The sequence below is a fragment of the Marmota marmota genome, unplaced genomic scaffold (genome assembly GCF_001458135.2).
Source record: "Marmota marmota marmota unplaced genomic scaffold, marMar, whole genome shotgun sequence".
Lineage (NCBI taxonomy): Eukaryota > Metazoa > Chordata > Mammalia > Rodentia > Sciuridae > Marmota > Marmota marmota.
The window spans coordinates 29,570,641-29,587,862 of record NW_026000240.1 but is presented as its reverse complement, the minus strand read 5'-3'; the positions used below and the strand labels follow the sequence as shown (position 1 = coordinate 29,587,862).

Here is a 17,222-nt window from a genome sequence, read left to right as displayed (position 1 = left end):
TATTTATTTTTTTTTTTTATTTTGAGATAGGGTCTCACTCTAGTTGCTGAGTCTGGCGTGGACTTGGGATCCTCCTGCCTCAGCCTCTGCAGTTGCTGGGATTACAGGTGTGCACCATCACACACAGCACACAGTACATTTCTAAATAAATCATGAGTTGAATAAAAAAGTCACAATGAAAATGAGAATATCTGTATGTTTGTTTTGGAGATAGGAACTGGCTAGGCTGGTCTAGAACTCTTGAGTTCCAACGATCTTCCCACCTCAGCCTCCCAAAGGGCTGGGACTACAGGTGCGCATTACACCCAACCAGAATCTATTTTGAAGTGAATAGTCATAAGGTTATAACATATCAAGAAAAAAGAATTCTTTGGGGAAATTTATAGCCTTCATCACATAGAGTGGAAGAGAGGCTGAAAAATCAATGACCTTCCCCGGGGCACAACTGCTTAGAGGAATCTCACAAAGGTAATCTTGAATCAAAAAAGCCAAATACAAAACTGTACATATGGTAGGATTCCATAGCTGTGAAATTAAGGCCTATGTTGTTAGAAGCCAAAACAACCCGCAGGAGAAGAGATGGGTGGTGACAGGAAGGGCCCCCACAGGCTGGCTGTCCCAGCTCTGCTGATGTTCTGTTTCCTGATACCCGGACTGCTTGTGCGGGTGTGTTCACCCAGTGATAATTAATCACACTGTACACTTAGGTTATGTGAAGTTTTATGCACGTGATCCACACTTTAATAGAAAGCTTTTTAAATTTTACTTAAACTTAGCTGACTGTCCTCAGGCAGAAGTCACAAATCTGAGGAAGATCGAGCTGCAGCAAGGTAGCAGCTCTCCAGGGGGTCTGCGCTCCACCTGACTTTGTCCTCTCAGCACAAGAGGGATGCAGGGGCAGTGCCATTTAGGGACGCTTCCAGGAGGACCTTGGAGTGGTCTACGTGGACGCTTTGTGAGTCTGAGAATTCCCAAAAAATGTGTGCGAAACGTTGTGTATATGTGGGCACGCTTTCCTGAAGGAAGGGGCCACCGTTTTTCATCCTGAGGATGTCCCCCAGCCTCTAGGAGTCCGTGGCTTTTGAGACCTTTAGGAACTGCTAGATAAGGGTGGGACAGGCTGCTGGGCCGCTGCCCCGGGGGAGGAAGGAGGGAGTGGCGATGGCCCTGTGCCCAACCTTTCGGAGTAGGCGGATCCACCCGGCTCCTGGGCTGGTAGAGCAGGCAGGACCCAGGCTCGGGGTGCAGGACCCAGGCTCGGGGTTCCAGACCGTGTCGCGCGCCCGCAGCGGAGAATGAGGCTCGCTATCTGCGCCCTGCTGTGCGCGGGGGCCCTGGGTGAGTGCGCACCGGGAACCAGAGGAGGGGCCTGCTCTGGAGGGTGGTCTGCGGAGGGGACCGGGTGACAGACAGCAAGGGTCAGCTACAGCGGAATCCTACAGCCTGTGGGCCAAAGGGGGAGAAAGATATCACTCTTGAATGAATCCAGCTGCCTCTCTCACTGCTGTGTGACTCTGGGCTGACCTCTCTGTGCTGGTAAACATTGTCCTTTCACAACACAGAGTTGTGAAAATGCGAAAAGGGTGTCTGGAGGCAGGTAGAGGTCCAGGCATAGGTGAAAACCCTGCACAGAAATGCCAGAGGGAGGAGGGAGGGCTCTTCCAGGGCCCTTGGCTGGGCGACTAACTGTAAGGAAGAGCCTCAGGTGAGAGCCCTTGGGGCTCAACAACTGCAGCTTCTGTCCTCCGGGAGGCCTGTCCTGTCTCAGGCTGTCATCAGTAAGTTTCTGGTTAGGGCATCTGACTTGGGGGAGGGGTGACCCGGGCCGGGCAGAGCAAGGGAAGGGCAGGTGGTGTGCGGGACCCCTCCCTGGCCCTGAACTGGCCACATGAGGTCACACAGGGAGCTCAGCTCTGGCTGGGACCGGGCAGGCTGGAAAGGTAGCCAACGAGGTGACTCAGCTGGGTACCGCTCCTGAGCAGGGCCTGTGGCATTTGTCCTTCCTCTGACTCCTCTCCTGGCAATGCCAGGCACTGACCAAAAGTTCAATTCCCCAACTCGCTGTGTTTACAAATGGGAGATGAGAGACGTCCCTCTGGGCTCCATCCCCGCAGGGCCACTGGGTCAGGAAGGGGCCTGGGATGTATCTTCCTCAAAGCTCAGCTTTCCAGTTTAACAGGATGACGTTGTCCTTTGTGGCAAATGACCAAGAAGCAATCCAAGTGGCTTAAACAGAAAAGACTGAGGGGAGAGGCATATGGCCTGCCTTTGGGGCTCAAGAGCTTCCTCTACCTAGTGAGCAGGTGGCCACCAGCAACTTTCTTTTCAGTCTGAAGACTTCTTCTTTGCAGTGGCTAATTGACCTTTCTTTCAATGATCAGATAGCGAGGGGTAGGGTGCTGTTAATGACCCTCCTGGGTTCCTGGACTCCAGCCACCCTTTGCTGGCTTACCCAGGTTTTCTTTCTCTTTCCTTTAAAAATAATTTCTTCTTTTTCTTTTAATTCTTTGTTTTGGTATCAGGGATTGAACCCAGGGGAGTTTAACCACTGAGCCACATCCCCAGCCATTAGATTTTTTTTTTTAAATTTTTATTGGTTCATTTTAGTTATATATAATATTATAGTTTCTTTTTTAAAAAATATTTTTTTAGTTTTGATGACTTTTATTTTATTTATTTATTTATATGTGGTGCTGAGGATTGAACCCAGTGCCTCACACATGTGAGGCAAGCACTCTACCACTGAGCCACATCCCCAGCCCCAATATTATAGTTTCTTAACATAATTATAAGAGCATGGAATATAATCTGCTCTAATTCAGCCCCAGTTCTTCCTTTTTCCCTCACCTCCTCCCTCTCTCTTTCCTTTCCTTTACTCTATTGATTTTCTATTTATTTATAATCTTTAATTTTTTTGTACTCTTTCCTAATCCTATCTCCCCTCCCTTTCCTTTCTTTCCCCTTTGTCTAGTCCAACTAACTGCTGTTCTTCCCTCTCCTCCCTTATTGTTAGTTAGTGTCCACATATCAGAGAGAACACCCAACCTTTGGTTTTGGGGGATTGGCTTATTTCACTTAGCACAACAGTCTCCAAATCCATCCATTCACCAGCAGAAGTCATAAAGCCATTCTTTTTTTATGGCTGATTAATATTCCACTGTGTATATATACCACATTTCCTTTACCCATTCATCTGTTGAAGGGCACCTACATTGGTTCAATAGCTTAGCTATTGTAAATTGAGCTGTTATAAACATTGATGTGGGTGCATCTATCAGTAGTAAGCTGATTTTAAGTCCTTTGGTTATACATGAAGGCGTGGGATAACAGGGTCAAATGGTGATTCCATTTCTAGTTTTTTGAGGAATCTCTATAAAGCTTTGCAAAGTGGTTGCACTAATTTGCAGTCCCACCAACAATGTATGAGTGAAAATTCCCCCCACACACACACACATCCTTGCCAACATTTATTGTTGCTTATATTCTTCTTCTTTTAAAAATATTTGTTTTAGGTATAGAGGGGACACAATAACCTTTATTTTGTGTGTGGTGCTGAGGATGGAACCCAATGCCTCACATGTGCTAGGCGAGTGCTCTACTGCTGAGCCATAGCCCCAGCCCTGGTGCTTGTATTCTTGATAATTGTTACTATATCTGGAATAAGATGGAATCTCAGTGTAGTTTCAATTTGCATTTCTCTAATTGCTAGAGATGTTGAACATTTTTTCATGTATTTGTTGACCACTCAAATTTTTCTTCTGTGAAGTGCCTGTTCAGTTCCTTTGCCCATTTATTGATTGATCGTGTGTGTGTGTGTGTGTGTGTGTGTGTTCTTTATATGTCCTGGAGGTTAATGCTCTGTCTGAGGTGCTGGTGGCAAAGATTTCCTCCCATTCTGTAGGTTCACTCTTCAAGTTCTTGATTGCTTTCTTCTAGCCTTTTTTTTTTTAATACTTTATTTTGAGTTAGGGTCTTGCTAAATTGTTTAGGGCCTTGCTAAATGACTGAGGCTGGCTTTGAACTTGTAATCCTCCAGCCTCAGCCTCCTGAGCTGCTGGGATTACAGGTGTGAGCCACCATTACTGGCTTAAAAATCACTTCTGTCAGTGCAGTGGTACATGTCTATAATCCTAGTGACTTAGGAGACCCAGGTAAGACGATTACAAAGTTTGAGGCCAGTCTCAACAACTTAGACCCTGTCTCAAAAAAAGTAAAAAGAACTGGAGATGTAGCTCAGTAATAAGAGCCCTGGGTTCAATCCCTATTACCACTCCTCAGTCATTTCTAAAAGTCATTTCATAAAGTCATATGCTTTATATATAAGAAAATACATCCATTTTAAGTATATATTCAGTTCAGTGAATTTTGACAAATATAACAATCCATTGCAATTACCACCATAATCAAGATAAAGAACATTTCAACACTTTCAAATCACTCCCACCCCTTCTCAGCCATTCCCACTTTTTGCCATTATAATAAATGTTGTGTCTTATAAGATTTCACATAAATGGAACCATATAGTACATGGTCCTTTGTGTTTATTTTTTTCCCCCACTCAGTATAATAATTTTGCAATCCAAAACAATTTTTGATACATGTGATTGCATATGTCATAGTTCATTCCTTTTTTATTGCTGAGTACTATGCCATTGTATGGTTTTACCACAGTTTGTGGACCATTCACTTATTGATGAACATTTGGATTCTGGTTTTATATTGGTTTGTTAAATTTTGATGTAAATATAAATAATTTTCTCTAGAAAGAATTTTTCTTATTTATTATTAACTTAATTGCATATAAATCTCCTCTTTATGATTTATCCTTTGTAAACATTCTGTAATTTGCTTAGATCTTTAGTTCTGTTCCTGCTTTCATCTTGCAACAATTTAGTCATTTTAATTTAGGAGAAAAATCTCATTTTATTCATATAAAATTCTTTCTCATCTAAAAACATTTTTTAGCCAGGTGAGGTGACTCGTGCCTGTATTCTCAGTGAGTTAGTTTGAGGCTGAGGGAGGAGGATTGCAAGTTCAAGGCCAGACCCAGCAATTTAGCAAGACTCTGTCTCAAAATTAAAAAAAAAAAATGGTTGGGTATGTAGCTTAGTAGTAAAGTGCCCCTGGCTTCAATTCCCAGTACTAAAAATTAACAAATAAAAAAATAATAATAACATTTTAGGGATAGATTGTTGCTAACCTGAACATATTCGTTTTTTTTTTTTTTACTAAAAAGGAGAAATAAATATAGAAATTCATATTGTGTCATTCTATGCTGAAAGTATCGCACGGATATATGATCAGCTTACAACAAAAACAGATTGGTAATTCTTAGGCCATTATGAATTTAGGCTACCCAGAAACCTAATTTTAGGCCCAAGATAAGGAAAGAAACATCAAATAAAATTAAATATCTTAAACTTAAGAATTCTGCTAATGTTGGCCCATGCCTGTAATCCCAGTGGCTTGGGGGCTGAGGCAGGATGATTTTGAGTTCAAAGCCAGCCTCAGCAAAAATGAGGCCCTCAGCAACTCAGTGAGACCCTGTCTCTAATAAAATACAAAATAGGGCTGGGGATGGGGCTCAGTGGTCGAGTGCCCCTGAGTTCAATCTTTGGTAACCCCCTCAAAAAAGAATTCTGACAATGTTTTAAACAATTCTTTTTAAACAACACTTTATTATAAACTTCTTTAGTACTCAGTTTATGTCTAACCTTAGTGTATAACCTCATTTGTGAATTCCCAAGTTTTTGTAGAATGATTTTTCCCCCCCCAGTAGTAAGGATTGAACCCAGAGCCTCACACATGCTAGGGAAGTGTTCTCCTGCTGAGCTATTTCCCCAGTCCTTCCATCTGTTCAGTCCATTGGTCTATGCATCTATCTATGTATGTATCTATCTCTCTGGACAGGATCTCCATAAATTGCTTAGGGCCTCACTAAATTGTTGAGTCTGGCCTTGAACTTGTGATCCTCACACCTCAGTCTCCCATACTGCTAGGATTATAGGCCTGAACCACCGCACCTGGCTGCCGTGGTTTTTATTTATTCTTAAGACTTTTCCTTATCTACTCCCCAACAACAGGTATCTACCTTTGAGCCCCAGTGTTACTGATTGTTACTCACCTTCGTTAAAGGTGCTACTTATTAAAGCACAGCACAGCCGACTTTATTCAGGATCAACAGGACAGGTGCAGTCACCAGCAACTATGGCAATGGGATTTTTGCATTGGAGGAGACTCTGGGCTCAACTGAACACAGTGTGGGCAAGTGGGAATTTTAGCCAAAGATGAGAGTGTGTGTGGGGGTCTTTGGGTAATAATTTAGTAATTAAGTCAGTAATCTTGTAAGAGGTGACATCAGGAGTAAGGGAGACTCTGGCTAAACCAACCCAACAGAAGCAGCTGGGATTCCAGGTGTGCACAGCCAGTGCCTGGCTGACCAATGGTGTGTTCATACTCACGTCCCTGCTCCAGACAAACTACAGAAGCCATATGTGGATGCAAGCACTGCACATCATTCAAAGCACAAGATATGTGGGATGTGAAAAGCCCAAGATTTTTGGTTCTGAATCTTTCAAGTATCTGCTGTAAGACAAAAAGTGATTTTAAAAACTACGTTTCTAAGAATCTGATGTAAGCGAGACTAGATAGGGAAATAATTATCCTCCAAGTAGGATCCCAATATTGCAGAGAAGCGGGCAAGCCTCTCTGGTCTCTCTGATGACTGCTGTCCAAGGGTCACATTAAATGAGCACATTTCAGCTATTAATTCTGCCTGAGATAGTCTTCATTAATGCATCTTTACAGAAAAACAAAATGATCTTCCCCCCAAACTGACCACTACCTAAATAGATGGTGGCTCTTTTTACAAATTAAGTATTGAATGAGTTGCCCTTTTATAAATTATTGACTTTAGGGCATTTTAAAATTATGAACAAATATGACCCTCAATCATCTAAAATTTTTTATAGTTCAAAACTCATTTCCCCTCAAATTATTGGCTATACTAGATGAAAGTGTACTTTAAAGTGTTCATGTCTATTAGCCCTCTAGAATTATTGTTCTCAAACTTATTAAAGGAGCAGAAATCTCTTGGTGGTACAACACAAAGTGTTCTATACACCAACAATTTATGAAACACACTTAGTAGCTTCCAGTACACTACCTTTTTGTAGATTTTTAAGGAGACAAGAGTACTTGAATTTATACTTAGCCATTGCTATACTCGTATTTTAATTGACCCAGGATTTAAAATGACTCCAACGTTTTATCTCTATCATATGTATTAATAAATATTTATCCAATTTATATTTACCCCATTTATTTTTAGGTTATTTTAAAATTATGAAAATTGAGATATCAGACAAGCAGAGTCAATACTCTAAGTTATTTCTTTGACAAAAGAGAAACCTGACGAGTTGCTGTATTTGAGACACAGAAAGCAGTGTCGCATCTTAAACATCTAAGAGAGAAAAATGTGATCCTAATTGGCTGAGCAAGCCGGCAAGATATGAAGCTATGAACTCATCTCAGTCTTTATCTTCCCAACAAATTTAAATTAACTCATTTGTCGGAAATCTATTTATGTTAAAATTTCAGTCATAAGACAAAGCAATACCATAATATAAATTTGCCAGGTTTATAAGCAGTTAGATCTAAGTTATATTTATGACACACTGAAACAAGGCCACCTGGTTGGTTATGTGGCTAAACTTCAAGATTTTTATTTGCAGGTCTAATGTAATCCTTGAATCAAAAATTTTAAATGGCAATAGCTTGACTTAAAAAAAAAAAAAAAAGAACAACTTTTGACCTTTCTTGGGGGAAAAAAAAGTCTGAGCATTAATTTTTTTGATGTCCCAATTCCAGTTGGGACTAGCTGAAATAATTATCCTCCAAGTAATCTTGAATGACCAGTTTTCTTAGTAAAGGCAGCCACAGAAAACAAGACAAAACAACAACATCGATAAGGAAAGTAAAAACCTCCCACCAAAGAAAACAAAACAATATTAGTTTAAGCACACAGAACCAAAAGTGAATTCATCAGGGGGGAAAAAAAAAAACATGAGCTAAAAAAAAGAAAAGAAATTCCTGCCAAAAATGAAGTGGCCATTGATATCTTATTCAAAGTTATTTCTAGATATACATCGGGGGCAGTTTACTTTGGTGTGTTTTAACTAAACTTTGTCCAGTGCTGTTTTTAGGACTCATTTGGTTAGAGGGTTATCTGGTGATTGGAGTAAGAACCAGTGCTTGGGAGGTGTTTTGGGGGTCAACCAAACGTGCTATTTGGACAGGAGCTGTGGCTCCGTGGTTGAGTGCTTGTCTAACATGTGTGAGGCACTGGGTTAGATCCTCCTCAGCACCACATAAAAATCAATCAATCTAAAATTTCAATCAATCAATCAATAAAGGTATTGTGTCCATTTACTTTCTCTCTCTCTCTCTCTCTATATATATATATGTATGTATGTATGATATATATATGTATGATATATATATGTATGATATATATATGTATGATATATATATGTATATATATATCATGCCTGTAATCCCAGTGGCTCTGGAGGCTAAGGCAGGAGGATTGCAAGTTCAAAGCCAGCCTTAGCAAAAGTGAGGCACTAAGCAACTCAGTGAGACCCTGTCTCTAAATAAAATACAAAATACAGCTGCGGATATGGCTCCGTGTTTGAGTGCCCCTGAGTTCAATCCCTGGTGTCCCCCACCCCCACCCCTCCAAATGTGATGTTTACAAGGATTCCTTCCCAGAGTGTCACTGGTGGACCAGCTATCTTCTGGAAAGCCCTCAACACTAAGGGTGTGGGGATGCTCAAGGTGCAGGGTGACTACCCATTATGTACAAACCTCCTAGATGAGTTGTTAGACTTCCTTTAAACCTAGGAACAGGGTATGTTTTGAAATGGAATCCTGAGACTGCTGCATGTCATAGGACAGTGGCCTGACACCTCCATCAAGGTCCTAGTCATCTAGAGTCACCAAGAGGGAATCTCATCTTCAGAGTCTGGGGACTGTCCTATAAGTACATTCCCAAAAGGACAGTTGCTGCCAGCCATCAAACTTCTTTAGCTTCTATTAAGCCAACAACCAAGCTGAAAGATAAAAAAGAATATAAAGCTGGTGTAGAGTGCAGCTTTTAGATACCAGTCAGCTGAAATTCTCCCCAGGGGGCTTCCGATAGAATCAGCACTTTCCATTTCCATGTGAATCACTAAAAGAAATCTCCAAATATCTTGTTTTTTCTCATATGTGTTATGCCCCTCCCCTGAAAATTAACATCACAATTTTTCAAAATCAAGACTTGTCCACTAAGGGCCAAAGCCTCAGATGGTCCAAAGAACCCCCAGTTGGCTCAAATGACAAGAAAAGGACCAGGCCCAACATGCACTGTCTGAAAAATTCATTTCTATATGTCACCAAAAAGTGGTGAGGACAGTCATCACTGGCCCAAAAGAGAAAGAAATTCATCCCTATCCCCACCCCCCGAAAACCTAGATATTCATAAGGAATTGCTTCTTTCATCCGGGGCTGACTGCCCACAGGTGAAGCTCTGAGAAATCTTATCTAAGAGATGCCACCAGAGGGCGCTGTCACATCTGGGGAGCTAATTGTGTTTCCTGGGCCTTTGGCCCAAGGCTTGACTGTGGGGGTCCCAACAGGCTGGACTCAGTTCTCACCCACTTCAGGATTAAGAGAAATCCATTGGCGAAGAAAAAGTAGCATCAGAATCTTATGATTGAGAACAAAACCCAAGAAATACACATAGTGTATTTGTAAATCCAATTTTCTTTTGAGGGGGGTGGGTACGGGGGACTGAACCCAGGGGCATTCAGTCACTAAGCCACATCCCCAGCCCTTTGTATGTTTTATTTATAGATGGGGGTCTTCCTGAGTTGCTTAGGGCCTTGCTAAGTTTCTGAGACTAGCTTTGAACTCACAATCCTCCTGCCTCAGCCTCCTGAGCTGCTGGGATTATAGGCATGTGCCACCGCGCCTGGCTGTAAATCACTTCTTGAGGTTCGTTAACACTGGGATATTGGGGCAGTTTACATTCTCAGCATGAGATGGAGCTTGGCAAGGAAAAAAAAATAAAGTATAGGCTCCCAAACTTCCTTAAAAAGTAGAGACTGAGAGCTTCTTTTAAATCTTTTAATTTTAAAGAGGGTTCCTTTACAAATTTATGTTCACTTGTTAAGAAAATGCTACACTTAGGAGCTGGTGGTGTAGTTTAGTGGTAGAGGGCTTGCCTGTCATGTTCAAAGCCCTGGGTTCTGTCCTTCACCCTGTTAAGTAAAATAAGTAAGTTAAACTTTTTAAGTAGTGTTTCACTTTAACATTCACATCAGTGATACATGAGAAGTTCATTGTTCCCCATCTTGCTAACACTTGGTGGTATCGATCTTTTCATAGTTAACCGGTCTAATTGTATATGGTGGGATCTCACTGTGATTTCAAGTTTGAGTTCTCTGATGACTAATGATGTTGAGCATCTTTTCATGTTCTTAGTGTCTGTGTTAGTCAGCTTTTTGTCACTGTGACTAAAATAGCTGACAAGAACAACTTAGAGGAAGAAAAGTTTATTTTGGGTTCACAGTTTCAGAGGTTCAGTCCATGGTTGGTCCGCTACATTACTTAGGGTCCAAGGTGAGGCAGAGCGTCATGGCAGAGGGGATGGCAGAGGAGAGTTGCCCGGCTCATGGCAGCTGGTAACAGAGAAAGGGAGGGGCCGAAGGGAAGATGCACCCTTCTAAGGTATGCCCTCAGTGACCCACCCCTCCAGCCATGCCCCACCTGCCTAGAGTCACCACCCAGTCAGTCCACTCAAACTAGGATGGACTGATTAGGTTACACCTCTTGTAATCCAATCATTATTGAATAGACTATTCAATAATGAATATTCCTGCATTAACACAGGAGCTTTGGAGGACACCTCATATCCAAAATATAACCGTGGCCATTTCTTTTACTTCTTTGTGAAGTATCTGTTTTAATCTTTTCCTCATTTTTTTTTAAAACATAAACACAATGGTAACCGTACTTTCAAAAAAGGCCCCATCTTGATATTCTGCACAAGGGCACACGGCCTGTACAGTTCCATTCCCTATCTTGCTCTTACCTTGGTTGCTACTTTTGAAGATTTTTCCAATCATTTTGAGGGTCTCCATTTATCCCTCCCTATCTTTGGCATGGGATTCTGTTTTAGGTAATTGGGCATCTCTCATCTCTCAGCATTTGTTATTTCTCGTCTCTAAAACAGGGAAAACACTTAAATGGCAGAAACAATTGTGAACATTAGAAGATGGTAAAATACTTGCACAGTGCCTGACATCTAGGGGCTCATAAAAACAAAAGTAGGCGTTGGGGATTTAGCTCAGTGGCAGAGTGCTTGCCTAGCATGCCCAAGGCCATGGGTTCAATCCTCAGCAACAAACCAACCAACCAAAGAGCTCACTGTTCTTATTGTATCTTTTGTTCTCTAGAGTTCATTTAAAATAAAGGTGTATCTAAAATAAAAGAAAATAAGGTTGTGTACAAATACTACAGATTTATAAACAGCATTTTGCCTTTGTAATGCTCTTCATTACAGCTTAAAGTACAAATGATAAATAAGCACTGGTTCTAATGACCCTGCAATTACTACCATGTAAGGTTACAACAGCCAACGTTAAGTTTAAAACTAAATTACCAGGTCCAAGGTTTCTATCCAGAGGCAAGAAGTTTCTTTCTCTCTTTCTTTTTTTTGGGGGGGAGGTGTTGGGTGGGTGGGTACCAGGGTTTGAACTCAGCCCTATTTGGTATTTTATTTAGAGACAGAGTCTCACTAAGCTGCTTAGCACCTTGCTTTTGCTGAGGCTGGCTTTGAACTGTCAATCCTCCTGCCTCAGCTCTGGGAGTCCTTGGGATTTCAGGTGTGTAACACTGCACCTGGCTCACTTAACGTAATGTTCTTGAAGTTCACTGTGACTCAGCGATAGATTGCTTGCCTAGCATGCATCAGGCCCTGGGTTTAATCCTTAACACTATTGCAAAATAAAAAGAGAAAAACTGTAAACTATTTTTTTTTGGTTTTTATTAAACCAAAAAATTGTAGCACTATTTCAATCTTTTGTGACAGAATAATATTTCATTATGTGGACAAACCACGTTTTGTTTATCTAATCATTCATTGATGGCACATTTGGGTTGTTTACCTTTTAGTGCTGTCTGAAAACCCTAGTATGGTGTTTGAGTCTTTGTTTTCAATACTTTGGGACATATGGGGATGAGGAAAGACCGTCTTATAATGCTAATTTTGTTTAGCGTTTGGGGGATGGGTTTTGGCTTTTTTTTTTTTTTTTTTTAATCCAAGAGACAGGACAGAAGCAGAGATATGGGCCCTATGGATTCACATGAGCCAGGCTGCCAGTCCAATTTGTGTGTATCCCATCCAACTAACTTGGATCTTGTCTTTGACTTGTGCCAGCAGAGGAAAGTGATGCTGTGGTCCCCTTCTCTTTACCTTAGGGCTGTGTGTGGCTGTTCCTGAAAAAACTGTAAGATGGTGCACCGTGTCGGATCAGGAGGACACCAAGTGTTCCAGTTTCCGCGACAATGTAAAGAAAGTCTTTCAAGCAGATGCTCCCCTTGTCACCTGCGTGAAGAGAACTTCTTACCTTGAGTGCATCAGGGCCATCGTGGTGAGTCACTGCTGCCCAAAGGAGAGCAGAAGAAAGTCCATACTTGGTTTTTCTCCACTTATTATTATAGAGGAAAATGCTGCTGTTCAACATTCATGAATAGCAGAAACCATAATCGTGATTAAACCAACAACAGAGAAGGATTCAGTGTTAGTGAGATATCTATGGTGAGCAAAGCCAGCATTGAACTAGAGAGACTCTATAAGGACTCAGGATTGGGCTGGGGATGTAACTCAGGAACGAGCCCTTGCCAAGCATGTGTAAGGCTCTGGTTTCCATCCCTGGCACTGCCCCAAACAAAACAAAAACTCAGAAATAAGAAATAAGCAAAAAGGTCCAGTGTCACTATTATTTTTTAGATGGATACTTTATAATTATACATAATAGTAGGATTCGTTGTGATTCATTCATACACACATGTAATATATTTAGGTCAGTTTCATTCCCCAGTACCTTCTCTTTACCTCTTCTCCTCCCCGGTCCATATGTTCTGCTTTACTGGTCTACTCGATTTTCATGAGATTTTCCCCTTTTTTTCTCTCTAGCTTCCACGTAGAGGAGAAAACACAACCCTTGGCTTTCCGAGTCTGGTTTATTTTTATTAACATAATGTTCTCCAGTTCTATCCATTTTTCTGCAGATGTCATAGTTTTGTTCTTCTCTATGGCTGAGTAAAGCTCCATGGTGCATATATACCACATTTTCTTTATCCATTCCTCTGTTGATGGACACCTAAGCCAGTTCCCTAGTTTAGCTCTTGTAAATTGCACTGTTATAAATGCGGGAATGCACATATTGCTATAGTATGCTATAGTTCCTTGGGATAAACACCAAGGAGTAGGCTAGCTGGGTCATGTAGTGGTTTCATACCTAGTCTTTCGAGGAACCTCCATACTGATTTCCAGAGTGGTTGTACTATAGTGTCACTGTTATTACTTGACATTGTTTTTGAAATTTCCTTGGTGATGCAATAAGATAAATACATGTAAGATGGAAACAAACAAAAATGTCAGTATTTTCAAATGATTTCATGCCTGGAAAGTACAATAGAATCAAGAGAAAAGCTGCTACATTTTTTTTAATGAACAAAGTAGTTTGGTAAAAGAGAAATATGTCACAGTAATGTCATTTTCATATACCAATAGTCATTAGTTGGGGAAAAACAGCTTGAAAATATGGGTTTATTATTATTTTTTTTAAAGAGAGAGAGAATTTTTTAATATTTATTTTTAGTTTTCAGTGGACACAACATCTTTATTTTATTTTTATGCTGAGGATCGAACCCAGCGCCCCACGCATGCCAGGCGAGCGCGCTACCGTTTGAGCCACATCTCCAGCCCCTGGGCTCATTATTTTTAAAATAATAAACAGAAAATATTTTTGGAAATTTAAAATAGAAAAGATCTGCAAAATTGTTATAATATGAAAGTCTATAACAAGTGAATGATACCTTTTAATAAATGAACTAAAATGCCATATTCCCAGGTAGAAAGATTAAATATCATATACTTGTATATCCTCTCAAAGTTAATGCACAACTTTACTATTATTTTCATCAAAATACATTTTAGCTTAATTATTTTTTCTTTTTCCTCTTTTTTTATTTTTCCTGGTGGTGCTGGGGATTGAACCCAGAGCCTCACACATGCTAGGTAAGCGTTTCTACCATTGAACTATGATTCCATCCCCAAATACAGTCTTTTCAAAGAAATCACTAAAGTAATTATAAATTCTTCAAGACGAGAATGTGGATGAGATTACAACATGCCTTGAGAAATAAAAGTGACAGAGGAATAGCTGAGCCCTTCCTAAAAGGATGTTGTATTTAAATAAAAGCATTATAAATTAGCAGGGCTCAATGGTGCATGCCTATAATCCCAGCAGCTTGGGAGGCTGAGGCAGGAGGATCAAAAGTTCAAAGCCAGTCTCAGCAAAAGTGAGGCGCTAAGCAACTGAGAGAGACCCTGTCTCTAAATAAAATACAAAATAGGGCTGGGGATGTTGCTCAGTGGTTAAGTGCCCCTGTTCAATTCCTGGTACTGCCTTCCCCTCCCCCCAAAAAAGAACAGGTTACTGGCAGAGATCTTGAAGACCTGGAAGAGAACAACACTGACATATTCCTAACTTTCTACCTATTTAACTATCTATATGATATGATAAAGATACAAAGTATAAAAAAGGTCAGCATTAGGACATCAGTGACCTAGACTTAATAAATTTAAGCAAGAGTACATGTAGACTTAACTAGTTACGTATGATAAGGCAAACTTTTCAAACAAATGGTTGAGAAATGATTCTTTAGTTGGACAACTGGGTAGACATTAAACAAACAAACAAACAGAAAGAGTGAGAGCCTTAATCCATTCACTAAATAAACCAGTTTCATTCAATTTGACTAAAAGAAACAGATATGATTAGACATGGGACAAAAGCAGAAAATTTGGAAATTAAAAATTTTGAAGCTCGACTAAGAAATATTTTTAAAAGCCTTAGCATGCAAAAAATAATCACATCAGCATACTGTACTGTAAAAACTATACAAAGATGTCATTTAAATTTATGAGAACACTTAAGAATAATAAGCAATAAACAAACCACTCACAGAAAAAAATTATACTAAACAATATAAACAATGAGGGAAAGTGTTCATCTTTCTTAATAATCAAAGAAATATAAATAAAACCATTCTTATAGTAACACTTTATATCTAGTAATGTAATAATATTTCTTAAATGATAATATCTTTCACTGATAGGTTTTCAGTGAAATTGATATGCATTGCAATTGGCATTATAAGTCATAAATTTCTATTGGCATTATAAGTTATTTTTTTCATTTCTGGAAAACCATTTGGAAATATTTAGTAAGAATCATAAGGTGCATATGAATTTTTAATTCATGCATATGTTCATATTTATATGTGCATGTACAGGATTTAGAAATGACAGTGGAACTGAGAGAAATGCTGTTATAATTATTTATTAATGACTAAATGAGTTTGATAAAAAATAAATATATCATAAGTAATATTATTTTCAAATACCAACAGTCACTAATTGGGGAAAAATAGCCTGAAGTTGTGGTCTCATTACATTTAAGATAATAAACAGAGAAATATTTCTGGAAAAATAATACATGAGAGATCTGCAACATGGTTACAATATAAACATCTGTGACACGTGAGCGGAGAGACAAAGATAGAGACAGAGATGGATTTGGGATAGGAATTTGCCCTTGTGTCATTGTGGGGGCTGGTGAAGCATTCTCTTTAAGAATATTGTTATCTTTTTGCCTCTGATATTGGAACTTGAAGAAGAAATACTTGAGAAAGGAAAATGTATATAAGGCGAGAAAAAGCAAGAACAACCTAGAATCCACAGTCATGAGGTGCAGCCCACTGGGATAGATTGAAACCCATGTCAGTTCTTGCTGCTTCAGATCTTGGCATTCACAAGGCTCAGTGACCTTCTTGTTCTTTTACCTTTTATGCTAAATTCATTCTTTGTTAAGTTAATTGGTCTCGAATACATGCCATCTAATAGTGTCCTCGCTTTATATGCTCACATACACAAATATGTACGTGTATATGTATATCTATATCTGTATGAATACCTATTGTAAAATATTTATAAGGAAAAAATGAGATTGGAAAAAGAAGGGAAGTATATAGAAACAATGCCGTCATCCTCCGTGTCCACACGTTCTACATTTGTGGATTTAAACAACTGCAGATCACAATATTCTTAACAATTGCACCTTTACTGAACACATGCAGATGTCAGACAGCATCCCAGGTAGTAGCTTTGAGAATGCAGTCAGGGACAGCCTCAATGAGAAGGTGACATTTGAGTATAGACAGGAGGGAGGTGCAGGAGGTTTGAGCCATGTAAGGATCTGCAGAGCGATCATCCTTGGCAGAGGGGGAGGAAAGTCTTCCTCAGAGGTGACAGGTGTCATTCATGGTCTGATCTCTTCCCTTTCAGGCAAACGAAGCCGATGCAGTGATGATCGATGGAGGTTTGGTGTTTGAGGCAGGTCTGGCCCCTTACAACCTGAAACCCATCGTGGAGGAATTCTATGGGCCAAAAGATGGTATGTTCTCCCTGGGGACCCAGGTCTGGTGGGACACCGAAGCCATCAGGGGAGGCAGGAACTTCGTCATTGTAATAGTAATGGGAAGAAAGTTGCTGGAACTCTTTGGCTTGAAGGAGGCTGTCACTGATACTAACCCTCAAGGGCTGGTAGATTGGTTACCCCTGGCAACTGCAAGCTTTATGCATCCTAACATGGAGATGTCATTGGTGCTTCAAGCTGTGGAGTGCTTTAGCCTGAGAGGAGGGTGCTGTCTAGCATCCATCACCCACCAAGGAGTCTGCACCAATAGGAAGCCATCTTTGGTGATGGGTGAGAATCTGGCTGCTTCTGCTGTCTCCTACTGGGGCTACAGAACACACATGAGGACAAGTGCTGGGGGAGTTTAGGAATGGGCTTTGCCTCTTTCTCATACCTGTCCCTTAGTGCCGT

At 40.4% G+C, this 17,222-nt stretch overlaps 1 protein-coding gene across 4 annotated transcripts in view; it reads left to right on the top strand.

The window, feature by feature from the left end:
- The first annotated feature begins 1,178 nt into the window (after positions 1-1,178).
- Positions 1,179-17,222, top strand: part of LOC107143385 (inhibitor of carbonic anhydrase-like) — a 40,224-nt gene continuing 24,180 nt past the window's right edge. For 3 of the 4 annotated variants that reach the window (XM_048793942.1, XM_015487042.2, XM_015487043.2), the window contains exons 1-3: positions 1,179-1,338; positions 12,526-12,698; positions 16,682-16,790. In XM_048793942.1, coding sequence (XP_048649899.1) covers positions 1,296-1,338; positions 12,526-12,698; positions 16,682-16,790 — 325 coding nt within the window. In that variant the 5' untranslated portion in view covers positions 1,179-1,295. Of the gene's footprint in view, positions 1,339-1,620; positions 1,779-12,525; positions 12,699-16,681; positions 16,791-17,222 lie in introns of those variants that run through there. The other variant, XM_048793943.1, reaches the window with a different exon arrangement.